A 13,303-nucleotide genomic window follows, 5' to 3' on the forward strand; every position below is an offset into this window, starting at 1 on the left:
GCATATTTGCCATCCCTACAATTATTTTCTTCTTAGAGTTTACCTTTTTAAAAAATCTAATGCTACTGACTGTAGGTTTAAATTTTTGAAAAAAAAAAAAAAACAGCAGCAAGAGTACAAAAGTTTAGAATTGGTAAGTATTTATCTTCAAGCTTCATCTTCTATGTAACAAACATTTTACCACGAAGTTTATATCTCTAGTTTGGCAAACACAGAGGTGAGAAGCATCAGACAGACCCTTTATAGATTTTCAAAACTAGTCAAACATATATTCCCTAAAAACACATGAACATTTTGGTAGAGTTCCTCTCTCTGCTGCCTGACTACCCTCCTTAACCATTATTCCAAAATCAAATAAAATGCCATCTGTGACCAACCTAAAGGCTTATAGGGGAAAAATGACTTTCTTGCCACTCATAAAACAGCATCCTGAATAGTGTCAGTAGCAAACATTTCCATATGCATGGCATCCTCAGTCTTCCAGAGTAAGAATTCATTAGATCATAGATTTAGAACCCTGAAGGTTGAGTTCTACCTTACACATTTTACAGATAAGGAAACCGAGATCCAAGGAGGTTAAGTGATTGGTCCAGGGTCACCTGGCCAGTTAGTATCAAAACCTGTCTTCCTGACTCCAAAGTCTTCTGGACTACAGGTCTAGCTCTCTGTCCCAGCAATTGGACGTGCTGGGAGGATTGAGCATTGAAAACCAGTGTTCCAGAGCAAATTATCTAAACCAAGGACTGAGGATAAAGATGATCCTGAATTTTCCAAGTTCAAGTGATTCATGGTCACTGAACTACAACACTTTAAAAGGAGACAGATTTCCAAGTTATTCTTTCTTTAGAATCATAGATATAGAGTGGAAAAGGACTCCAGAGGCCACATAGCATAAAAAGGATTAAGTCAAGGTAGATAGGTGAAAAATTTAGAAAGTATATTGGAAAACGCAAGCTTGAGCTGAATATTCTAAGAGCTTTTGGAATGTGGCTGAAAGGGCACAGAGCTTTTGAACTCTGGGACAGTTGGGAGTTTTTGCCATTGGTGGAGGAGTTTGTGCCCTGATGTCACTGGAGAAACCCCATTTAGATTGCATTTTGAGGAACTACAAGTAGGTCTGGATCAGTAGCTTTGGAGGGTGGACCTCCAGGCCTGTGACAGCCTATTGGAGTGACCCAGTGGACCCGTACCAACACCCTGGACCCTGGGACAGCTGAGAACATCATTGGAGAAAGCAGTGAGATCCCCAAAACCCTGTCAAGCTTGCATTTAGCCTAGTATAGTGTAGTATTAGTTTTATCTTCCCTGCTCTGATTTCCTGAACCACCTAAACCCCTGTTTCTTCCCTCCTGTAGCTGTTAAGAAGTTTGTCCCATTACCCACTTGCCTCACCTTATTCATTATTAAAATCCTTTAATGTTACTTCCTATTGTCTCAATATAAACCCTAAAGGACTCACAAGAAGGTTAATTAGTTCCCCTGGCTAAGTTGTGTTTTTAACTGTCACACCAAGTATTTCCTGTCTTCCCCCATTCCCCTATTTCAGTTGGTACAACCCAGATGGGTGGGGAGATAGCTTAGGAAGTGAACTGAGCAAAGTCCAATTTAAGACGGAGCCCCAACATTCTATTGGGCTTTTCAGTGGTTGGTTGAGCCAACCAGTAAAGATTATTCTAACAAACTCACATTCACAAACTCTCTGGAGTATTTTTACTGCTCCAGAGCCATTTTTGAAGCTGCAGGAAAGGGATTTTAACTTTTTTCTGTCATTTTTTTTCTGGATTTTTTTCTTCTGGTTTTTACTTTGGGTGTTTTTGTTGTTCTTGGTCTATTGTATTGCTATTGCTTTTGTGTGATTACTGTTTTGTGTGTTAATTAATTGTATAGGAGTGGAGTTAAATACCACTAGTGCACTGTTACCAAGTGTGATACTAACAACAATGGAGGATATAGTGGACAATTGTGTACTGATGTTATGGAATGTATTGTGGGGTACTCTTTATTTTTCATTTAAAGGTATCCCCAAACATATAAAAATGGGGCTTACTTTTTTTTTTTTAATTTTTTTTTTTTAGGATTTTTTTTTAATAAACCCTTGTACTTCGGTGTATTGTCTCATAGGTGGAAGACTGGCAAGGGTGGGCAATGGGGGCCAAGTGACTTGCCCAGGGTCACACAGCTGGGAAGTGGCTGAGGCCGGGTTTGAACCTAGGACCTCCTGTCTCTAGGCCTGACTCTCACTCCACTGAGCTACCCAGCTGCCCCCTGGGGCTTACTTTTGAAAGGATATAATGTGGGAGGTAACCTTGTTGGATATGGTAGTACACATATCAGTGGTGCTTCTTTGTGGATATATAATATATAGGATACATTGCTATTGAAATGTATGTTATATACCATTAGAGTACTGGTAAATTGTTAGTGCAGAGTCAGAATTGAAGTCAGTGTTACGGCTGATGCAGATACAGATTAATAACATGGAAGAGTATATGAAACAGGATAAGATTACAGGACACTGGCTTTGGTTTGGTACAGCATTTAAAGGACAATAAAATGAAGGATACTGTTAAGGCTTTTGGTACTAGGGCAGAGAAAGAACAGAAAGCCCAGGATAATGGTGACATCTCTGTTAATTTGTTTCCACTTAGAAATTTACTGATTGTACGCAATGATGAGGTTTTCCACATAAAACAACATATAAGATTAAAGGCAAGAGAAGTGGAAACAATTAAGAGAAACACCCCTAATTACCATAATGACCCAGGAAGATTTATAAAAAGTATAAGATCCTTTATTAAGATGTATGATCCGGATTTTTCAGACATGTGGAATATCTAGGTTAAGTCTAGACACGATAGAGCAAAGATTATGGAAGAAACTAGAACTACAGATGGATTAACACCTTGGCCTGAGAATTGAGAGGAGATGGAACTAAATTCAGTACCAGCATTTAGGACACTAAAACAAGCTAGAAAGGCCATACTAAAAGTGCTAGAGAACAATGCTAGGTGTCCAAATGCATGGTCAAAATTTGAGAAAAAAAGGCAAACTGGTCAAAAAACACCAGATTCATTCCTTAACTGAGTGAATTAGGCCCCAGAGACACACTTAGGGCTCAACACTCAGAAAGAGAATACAATAGAGCATATCAAAAGGATTTTCGTACAGAATTCTGTCCCTAGGGTCAAGAAATTTTTTCTGGACAATTACCCAGATCGGGAGTTGCTTTCCTTAGATCAATTAAAGCAGAAAGCTACTTATGTATATGCCCAGGAGAAGGATAGATCCTCTGAAGACAAAAATATATTGCTTAAAAGTCTCCATAAGCAATTAAAAGATGCAAATAACAGGGTAAAAGAGAAGGAGATAGGTGAAATCAAGGCAGTAGCAGCACTAAAGTCAGTACAACCATCTGACAAGAGAAATATCACCGAAAGGAATAGCAATAATAATAGCAACATATATCAAGGGCCAAGACAGTGTTTTTTGTGTGACAGGGTTGGACATCTAGTGAAAGACTGTAGATTTGAGGGCAATTTAATAGACAAAGATTTAATAATAGATACAATGGATATAATAATGGTTACAAATGGAATAATTGGAATAATGGCAATAATTATGGATTTAATGCACAGAATAGTTTTCAGTGTCCAAATGTCTGTTGCCAGGGTATTCAAGCTCCCAATATAGCAACAATGCAAGATTATATAAAGGCTTTCAATAGTCTGACCTTATTTTATAGATGAGGAAACCAAGGCACAGGGAGGTTTTAGTAACTTTCCAAAGGGTGCACAGGTTGCACCAGATGCAAAGTTTTCTTGGAGCGGCTAGGTGGTACAGTGGTAAGAGTACCGGCCCTGGAGTCGGGAAGATCTGAACTCAAATCTAGTTTGAGACAGGAGCTCTGTGAATCTGGGCAAGTCACTTCACCCTATTTGCCTCAATGTCCTCATCTATAAAATGAGCCAGAGAAGGAAATGGCAAACCACTCTAGTAATTTGCCAAGAAAACCCCAAACACAAAGAGTTGGACCCAAATGAAAAAAACTGAACAAGAACAATCACCACCACAACATCCTCTGACTTCAGAAGCAGTGTTGTTTCTGCAGTACCACTCCCAAACTAAGCATCTCCCATCTACATACACAGTTTGTTCTGAAAAAAAAAAAAAAAAGCACATCCAAGGAAATCTGGTCTAGAAAGTGTAAGCAAATCTCCTGACCTTCAGAATTTTTTTTTCCTTTGTGCCTTAGTGCATTTGTCTTCATGATCACATGTTCTCCAGTTGTACTTTAAAAATATAAACAGTCCTCTCTTTGATACCATGTTGTTTTACTGTTTTCAACCAGAAATCATATCTTTATCCCTTGGGCTGAACACACAGTTATTTCCCCTGCAAAGACACTACATGTGTGGCACTAGAAACTAGAAAAGGAATGAATGTTTTGGCAAACAATTTAGTAAACCCTCCTTTATCTCTTTGACATTCCCCCCCGAACTTAGAGGAGCAAAAAACAACTGTGGTATCCTCCAGTTCAGTTTATTTTTGTACTTGGAATGAGGCACAAAAGAATTGGGTTTTTTTTTCCATTTACCTTCTTGTTTCCTGAGAAACCTGAAATTTTCTGGTATCGTGCAGTGCAGTGACAACACCCTGAGACTTTCCAGGTTTCAACAGGGCTCTAAATTTCTAATCAGTCTGTGCATCAGTGATGTTCTACAATCTATGCAAATGGTACTCCAGTTTCTCTCCATTCCCCCTTTGTCAGTGCACACACACACACACACACACACACACACACACACACACACACACTCCTGTGTTCTACAGAAGAGGGAGGAGGAGTTAGTGCCTAGAGAAGTGCATTCTGTACATTATAAATAAATACTATAGCTGTTTGTGATGATGAGAGGCAACATAGAGAACATTTACTTAAGAAAAATTAACTAAATGAATCCCATTGGTTCTTGACTAACTATTGTTTAACTTCTAAAAGCCCTAAGTGACCAATAGAGGAACAGAGGTATATATGGTTGGTTGGTTGTTGTCCTTCATACTCAGAAGAGGACCAAAATGACATCACTGATGATGTCTTTTGACTTGTACATAAATTGGATCTAAGTAAAGGCAGAGTTGCACAATGTCTTTGGCTTCATTCTCTCTTTTGAACCACTAAAGTTTTAGTGGCAAAGCAAAAATGCAATGAACCACATGCCAACATGATTTCTAATTGTCTTTTCCCAGACATCAGTATTAAGAATATATGAAAAATATTAATACAGAGGGTGAAGAACTATAGGAGCCCATATTTCAAGAATCCACTAGGTTGTTGGCATAAGAGAAATGTTCATCTGAAAAGCTGAGTCTTAGAATCAGCCCTAGAGTGTAATAGAATATACACAAGTGTTCAAACTGCCCAACATTGAGCTTGTACAAGAATTCATAGGATTAGCAGGGACCCTTTTATCCATTCTTCTCCATTATAAGCGTGTGAGATCATCTTTGGGGTCACCAACACTCTCTTCTGCCATAGATTCTTTGGCTGGTTCTATTTTTCTTTGAAGTTGAAAAGTAGAATTCATCCTCCCAGGACTGTAGTCATTTCTTTTGAGATCTATGGGGAGAAGTTAAGTCAAACAGTCACACAAGAGCCTTGAAGGTAAGCTAGCTATTCATCTGGTCAAGCCAGGCTTCAAGTGACTAAGGAACCTCCCATAGGAATCAGTCCAAGTTCACAAACTTAACAAGTACAACTTGAGAATGATTCTCAATCACAGATACCAAGAAACACTGCCATGTGTCTTTACTCTGATTCATCAAGCTGGTCCTGAGGCTTGCTATCTCAATGATGGAAGGAAAGAGAATTAACTGATACCTTCTGCCCTTAACTTAGTTTGGATGGTCACAATAATAAATGAGATATTTTTCAATTACATCTTTGGATGGAAAAGCCAAGAATTTGAACCCCAAATGAACATAAGTTGAGATAATAATAGTGATTTGTTGTATGTTGTTGTGGGGGGACAGTTCCCCCCCAAATAATGGTGATTTTATTTTACTGTTGGAGGGAACTCCTGAGGAGGAAACTCCTTCTACTAATGGAATCCATAACTTTCCGCAAGTTATAGCCTTAGAGAGTTGCCAGTTACTTAGAGGTTAAGTGACTTGCCCAGGGTGTCATATCCAGCTTGCATCAGAGACAGGACTTTACAAGTTTTTAGTTTTAGTTTTTTTTACTTTTCATTTACCTGAACTAAAGTCTTCCTGGCTTTTAGACAAGCTCCTTTATGCCATGTTATCACTCAGTAATAGGGATAATCAGCAAAATTTTTTTCAGAATGGAAACATGCAACTGTTAATTTAAGGGAATTATTGGTGAATGAATTGGAGGAGAAATATCCAACACTAAGAAGAATGAGTCAGGTGAAAAGCAATGCCTCTGAGAATGAAAGAAAATAAAAACAACTTGAAAATTATGGCATCATAAATAAAGAGATGATTGCAGAGACAGGAAGACCTGCCCAAACTCTGACATGTATTGACTGTGTGGACCTAGACAGGTCACTTAAACTCTTTGGGCCTCAATTTTTCTTATCTGGAAAATGGGGTGGGTGGGTGGGGATGTGTGAACTCAGTGACCTCTGAGATAACTTCCAGGTCTAAGTCTATGCTCCTATGAAATCATAGATCTGGTTTAAAAAATATATATGGATATATATTATGTTTTAAAGTTTACAAAATATTTTATTCACAACAATCTTGTGAGATAAATATTGCAAATTGTAATTCCTATTTATAGATAAGAAAATTAAGGCTAAAGAGCTTAGATGACTTGCTACAAATGATCTAGGTCACCTGGTTCTAAAATATGAACTCTGTTCTCTGCTACAGCACATGCAAAGACTAGTTTATTGCTGCAAAAGTATTTTTGAGATTTGTCAGCCTGAAGATTCTATTTGGATAGCCATCCTAGTGCTAGCTTTTTGTTTAAAACAAAAATACAGTATTAATTATTTTTTAAAAATATTTATTAAAGTCAAAGTGCTTAGATTATTGGATAATATGAGAATTTCAGATTATCAATGAGATATTGCTGGGAGATTAGAAAGAAACAGATTGTGCCTAAAGAATTAGGTAATTATCCAAATATTTCAGGGCCTCCAAAAAATATCCCCAGACATAAATTGGGAGACAAGGTGAGATAATTATGGAAAAACCACTTCATTTGATTTCAATGATCTTCAGGAAATAAATTGTAAAAAATAATGGCTTAATCCTGCACTTTGCTTCATCAGGCATTGCCCAATGTCCTTAGCTTCTGGAGATTGGTCTGGTCAGCTTCAAAACAAATTAGGCAGGGGGCAGCTGGGTAGCTCAGTGGATTGAGAGCCAGGCCCAGAGACGGGAGGTCCTAGGTTCAAATCTGGCCTCAGATACTTCCCAGCTGTGTGATCCTGGGCAAGTCACTTGACCCCCACTGCCCACCCATACCACTCTTCCACTGAGGAGCCAATACACAGAAGTTAAGGGTTAAAAAAAAAAAAATTAGGCAGTGGAGCAGCTAGGACTACACAATGGATAGAGCACCATGCCTATTACCCAGAAAACCCAAGTTCAAATCTGGCCTCAGACATTTTCTAGTTATATGACCTCAGGCAGGTCACAAACTTTAATAGTTGTGTATCCTTTGCCATTTGTCTTAGAATTGATACTTGGAGAGAAGGTAAGGGTTTTTTTTTAATGAATCAGTTTTCAAATAAGTCTAAGTACCAAGAGACAGTAAAATCTGGTATACAAGATACTAACATATAAGCAGATGGCCTTGGTACAAATCCTTTCCACTAAAGTAAGGTCAATATATGATACTCACACCAGCCCCAACCACTCTCATCCTCAAATCTCTATGTCCCACTGACTCAAATCTATCACCACATATTATTGTTTTAACAACTATTTGAAGCTAATCCAGGACTGGAAATTTTTACATCAATTGGAATGAGGGCATTTGTCCTGGTGAGAAAACTGTACCAATGCCTACCACTAACTATTCTGCAACTTAAGAGTCTTAAGGAATTTCTTTGGACACTGAGAGGTTAAGTCCCTTGCCCAGGGTCACACGGTTATATTTGTCAGAGGATGGAATTGAACTCAGATCTTATGAACTTTAGGCTAATTTTCTATTTATGCAGACACATTGGCCATCACATGTTTTTAGAATGAATGAATTCATTAAAAACACTTATTTATTAAAAAGCATTTATGTGTGGAGGATAAGTGCAAGAGTAGACTTCATTCTTCACTAACTGGACTAGGAATGACCCTTTAGGCTTCTCAATTTTCCCATTAATTTACTTTGCACAGTAGCAAAGAAAGCTCAATCTGGAAAGGGCAAGTTACCTTACTATAAGAAGTGAAAAGTTCCTCAGAATGGAAAAGCCATGCCCTATTTTTAAGGAACATTCTAGTGACTAAAGTGGAGAGGGAAAAAAAGCAAGCCCTAAGCATGCTGACCCAGACTAAAAGCATAGCTTTTTGGAATGAAGGAAAATCACGTGGCAAGAACTCAGATCAGAGTGAGGTGTTTGGGGGTGATTCCTTCAGCCACTTGTTTTTATGTTAGAAGTAATTGTAGTGGTAACAATGAAGGCCCCACTGGAAACAGAGTCACATATCAACTCCAAAAAGGAAATAATAGAATGTGTGTTTAAAGTGACAGGTTGATATAATGAATACCAGAGCACTTTGACTTGACAGACAGATGCTGTTTCTTTTGTATCCCATAACCCTCATCTGCTCCCAACCCCCACCAAAGTGTGTGACAGGTAAATAAGGACAATGTAGGGAAATCTCAGATAATACAGCCCAGTGACCAAAAATCAATAAGGAGAAAAAAAATTATGGGTAGAGGAAAAGGCTTAGGGAAGAGGGGTACAGGCTCTTACAACAAATTCTCACCCTGTTTCCTCTGTGAAAATTATTCTTCAAAAGTTCCATGGGAAGAGAATCCTAACATGATGCTATTTGATCACAGACTGACAGAAATTAAAATCAATTGCTAGCCTTTGATCCTTTTTGAGTCTTTAAAATTTAATGAGACAAAAATATGATTGCAATTTTCCCACTCAATTCCAGGCTGCTATGCATGTTGTTCTAAGAGATATCTGTTTAGAGAAAAATAAAATAGTTTGAGGGCATACCCGGGAGTTTGAGCTTCCTACAACACGAATTGCAACGATGCTTTGCAATGAAGTTTCTAATTGCATCTTCTCCTAAATTTGCCGGTCCAAACACCATCCCTCTTGATCTAGAGGAAATATCAGAATATCAATTAGATCACGGTTAAGAAAAAGGAACCCGACTTGGATTCTCTAAGATACCTAACAGTCTCCCATAGTAACCCAGTAAAATTGTGCGAGCCAACAAAGAACAGAGAACTTTTAGAAGAGAAGTAACAATGTTAGGTTTGCACATTTAAAATTCAAATGCACTTAAATCCTTGTACTGAGCTCTATGGACTACTGTGAAATTCATTTCCACGATAATCTGATCGAAGAGAGAATTTTCTATGCACAATAGTAAAACAAAATACAGAGAGCTCCCTTTGAATGCCTGGGAGAGAAAGGAATGACATTCATTACAGAGTGTTCGTCCAGGGTACCCATTAGAGAAGCTGCAAAATAAAATTAGTCTTGCTATTAGAACACACCTACTAACTGGTTTCACATGCACTGTTTCAAATCCAAATACAATTTCCAAAACACAAGTTGTATCATCTCAAAGAAATACATAACAAAGGGCTATAACAGCTCTATGAACAAGTTGATTCTAAAAGCTGCCTTCCGCTGTACTAACCTCTACAGCTATTATCCCTCTTGGGAATGTAATACTTCTCTTAGCTCACTGGTAGAAAGAAATAACACATTCCAAATGTAGTGACAAAATAATAAATAGAATCTGGATATATTAAGCATGTTTAAAGAGCACCACATAATTACAACAGATTCTTAATGTACTTTCTACGATCAATATTCATTAATTATAACACCACACAACCATTATTCTTTAAAAATTTAATTGATGCTCTAGACATCCCAGAACACAGAACACAAAAACGCTTCCAAAGAAACTTTATGAAAGCTAATATTTTATTTTAATGACATGCAGAGTAGAAAAACACATTTTAAAAATCTGATGTCAATTATGGCTCTTAAATGCCAAGTCCTAAGGAAAAAAAAAAGGGGGGGGGGAGGCAGGAGAGAATCAAAATATAACAAAAGGAAACAATAAACTTCACTTCTAAGGAATGTGATTTAAAAAAAAAAAAGTGTAAAAATGGGCTTTTTTCCCCCCTCTGAGTATTGAAGCATTTATCTCAATTTCCACTTCCTTTTGGCAGAACAACAGCAGCTGCTCTGAAGATGTGCCAAACTCAGATTAAGGGTTGATGTCAATTTCATCTCATATTGCCTCCATGCTCTAAGGGAAAGAGGTAGAGGAAATCCCTTGGGAATTCAGAGCTAACAAACACCTAGGATTAACTTTCTTGGTCATTCAACCTCATTTACAAATTCCAGCTCTGCTGGTATTTACAAAGCTGCATAAATTAGCCCTTCTTAACCATTGCTCTATATCAGTGAAGATGGTAAGGAATCACTGTGATGAGGTACCAATTGAGGCAGGATGGGGAAGGAAGGAAGGAAGGAAGGAAGGAAGGAAGGAAGGAAGGAAGGAAGGAAAAGAAAGAAAAAGGAAGGAAGGAAGAAGGGAGGGAAGGAAAACAGTAAATTTATTCCATAGGAAGGAAGGAAAACAGTAGACTTATTCCATATTTATGACTAACATCATAATGCCTAAGAAGTGAAAACTTTAAGTGCTATTTTAGTCTCAGAAACTGAACGGTTCCTTTCTGTTTATCTCTTCAGCATGACCCAAATGCAATATTTTACTAGAGAATATTTATGTATTACATACCTACAATTTCTATGTCCAGAGCAATACTTCCAAATACGTGATACTACTTCTCAGAATTTAAAAGGTGTGACCAAACATAAGCTGATATTTTTTCTTCCCACAATCTTTAATGAAGGTACATGTAAACGCCTCAGAACCAGAATACAAAATAAATCCGAAGGATTAAAACATTCCCTGGGGACGTGTGTTTAAGTGGGCAGCTTACGTGTGACTTTTAAAGAGCTTTTGCACTTGTATCCTGCAACATGTCTATGGCCTCACAGTCTCAGATAAAGAAGTAGAAGAAGAAAAAACCCACCACTCCTTGAGACTTGCTATTTTTCATATTCCTCCTAACATATGAAAAGCAGGTGGTAGTTTTGTTCCACGTGCAAGTGAGCGTTAATTAGTGCCAGCTATACATAGCCTTCCTAAAGAACATCACATCATCGCTTCGTATTTGTCAAATGTCAAAAATGAACGAAGCACTGAGCGTACAAAAGATACATTTGCTAGTTACCGATATATCACAAATTAGAAAAGAACCAGGGTGAACTTTGGCTACCACCACCCAAGGAGGTGATAAAAAGAGTTGATACAAGTAGTCAGACCATGTTCTTTCTATATAATGCAATTCTGATCACTACATACACCTAGTGATTAGAGCCCTCTACATCGAGATAATTACTTTGTATTACTATGTTGACTAACTTTGTGCATTTATTTATCTATGTCCCTTTCATCATTTTTGTCTTTCTACAGTCTCCCCCAACCCTGCCCAGCACTCTTGTGCCTCACATGATTTTATCTTTGTCTTTGTCTAGACTTTTGATTTCATCAGCTTAAGAAAATGCTGGTACAGAAATTCTCTGAGCCATGCAGACTGGCTGGCTACCCTTCTGCACTTGAGTCCCAGCTGCTTGAGATACAGAGATTAAGTGATTTATTTGCCTCTGATCACACAGCTAGAATGTGCCAAAGGCAATACTTAATGAATATAGGTTACCCTAACTTCAAGGTTGGTCTTCCATCTAGCCTTTCAGGTATACTTTTTTTTTGGACTGGACCTGTGATTTCAATGATATTGGGAACTCTCCAATGGGGAAACTCCCTCTATTAATACAGATCAGCAACTGTCTTTGTAACTTATATGAGTATTGCCTGGAGCAATTAACTAAGAGGTTAATCAATTTGCCCAGGATTATAGTCAGTATGTGTCAAAGGCAGGATTTGAACCCAAGTCTTCTCTGATTCTAAGGCTAGCTCTCTATCCACTACAGCACATATTAAATTGAATGGAATTCAATTAGAAATTTAGGAAGATAGAGTGGGTAAGTTCCTACTATTAAAGAAAATGATAGTTTATGATCTAAATTATGAAATTTAGTCCTGTATTTAGTTCTGTATTTCTTGATAGAGACACATGGTCTAATTATGAACACATGTATTTGCCTTTGGGGAAAATAATCCATAAAACAAAGTAATAGATATATGATTGAAGTCTCAGTTGCATTCACTGGCCAACTTTCCATTTCCCATTGCCTGTGAAGAAAGACCCATGGGTAGATAAACCAAAGAGATTTACTTCTAATTCTGGACCATACTGCTCTTCCATGAAAAACTATTGTGCCCCAAGAAGGGAAATGTATTTTACAGTCAACCCAGTTGACATAGAATGGATGTTGGATAATCTCCACAACTGCCAGTCAAATAACCATGATGCCAGATGATAAGTCCTTAGGGGTAATACACTACTGCTGCTTTTACCTAAAACTTCAAAAAGTGAAGGTCAATCCACAAGCTCTGGGGCAGTTATTATCAATTATCATCTTGGCTGGTCCAGTCCTACAGAAAATCCTGGAAAATACAGATATCAAGAGAATCTAAAAGGGAACAGCTGTAGAAGCTAAATTTTGATGACGTGGTGGACAAAGTACACTTACAACTAGCTCGTGATAGACACAGAAGAATTTTACTGCAAAATCAAAAAGGAAATATGTGTGCCGTAAAGTAACTGTTACCTCCTATTGCTCAAACTCAAGCTTTGGGTTGATAAAAAAAAAAAAAAAGCACAAAAATGTGTAAGTCCTACACAAGCTAAAAGCAATAAAATTTATATGCACTCTCCCCAAGGGCATAAAATGGGCTCTGAACTGAATTCTGTGGAGTTTAAAATTTTTCTAAGTAAGTTAGGGTGGGACAGAATATGTGTGTGTGTGTGTGTGTGTGTGTGCATATATATGTTTTAATGTGGATGAGCTTCATCTTAAGAATATTTGATTGGAGATAAGGCATGGAAAACTTGGATTTAAGTTCCACTTTGGACACATTCTAGCTTGTGTGAGTTTGACCA

The 13,303-nt window shown here is 37.8% G+C and overlaps 1 protein-coding gene across 1 annotated transcript in view; it reads right to left on the reverse strand.

Moving 5' to 3' along the window:
* Nucleotides 1-5,458: 5,458 nt before the first annotated feature.
* TRPM6 (transient receptor potential cation channel subfamily M member 6) overlaps nt 5,459-13,303 on the reverse strand; it is a 173,585-nt gene continuing 165,740 nt past the window's right edge. The window contains exons 38-39 of the mRNA XM_044678581.1: nt 9,198-9,304; nt 5,459-5,614 (exon numbers count right to left, since the gene is read on the reverse strand). Coding sequence (XP_044534516.1) covers nt 5,481-5,614; nt 9,198-9,304 — 241 coding nt within the window. The 3' untranslated portion in view covers nt 5,459-5,480. The remainder of the gene's footprint in view (nt 5,615-9,197; nt 9,305-13,303) is intronic.

Source organism: Gracilinanus agilis, chromosome 1 (genome assembly GCF_016433145.1).
Source record: "Gracilinanus agilis isolate LMUSP501 chromosome 1, AgileGrace, whole genome shotgun sequence".
Classification (NCBI taxonomy): Eukaryota; Metazoa; Chordata; class Mammalia; order Didelphimorphia; family Didelphidae; genus Gracilinanus; species Gracilinanus agilis.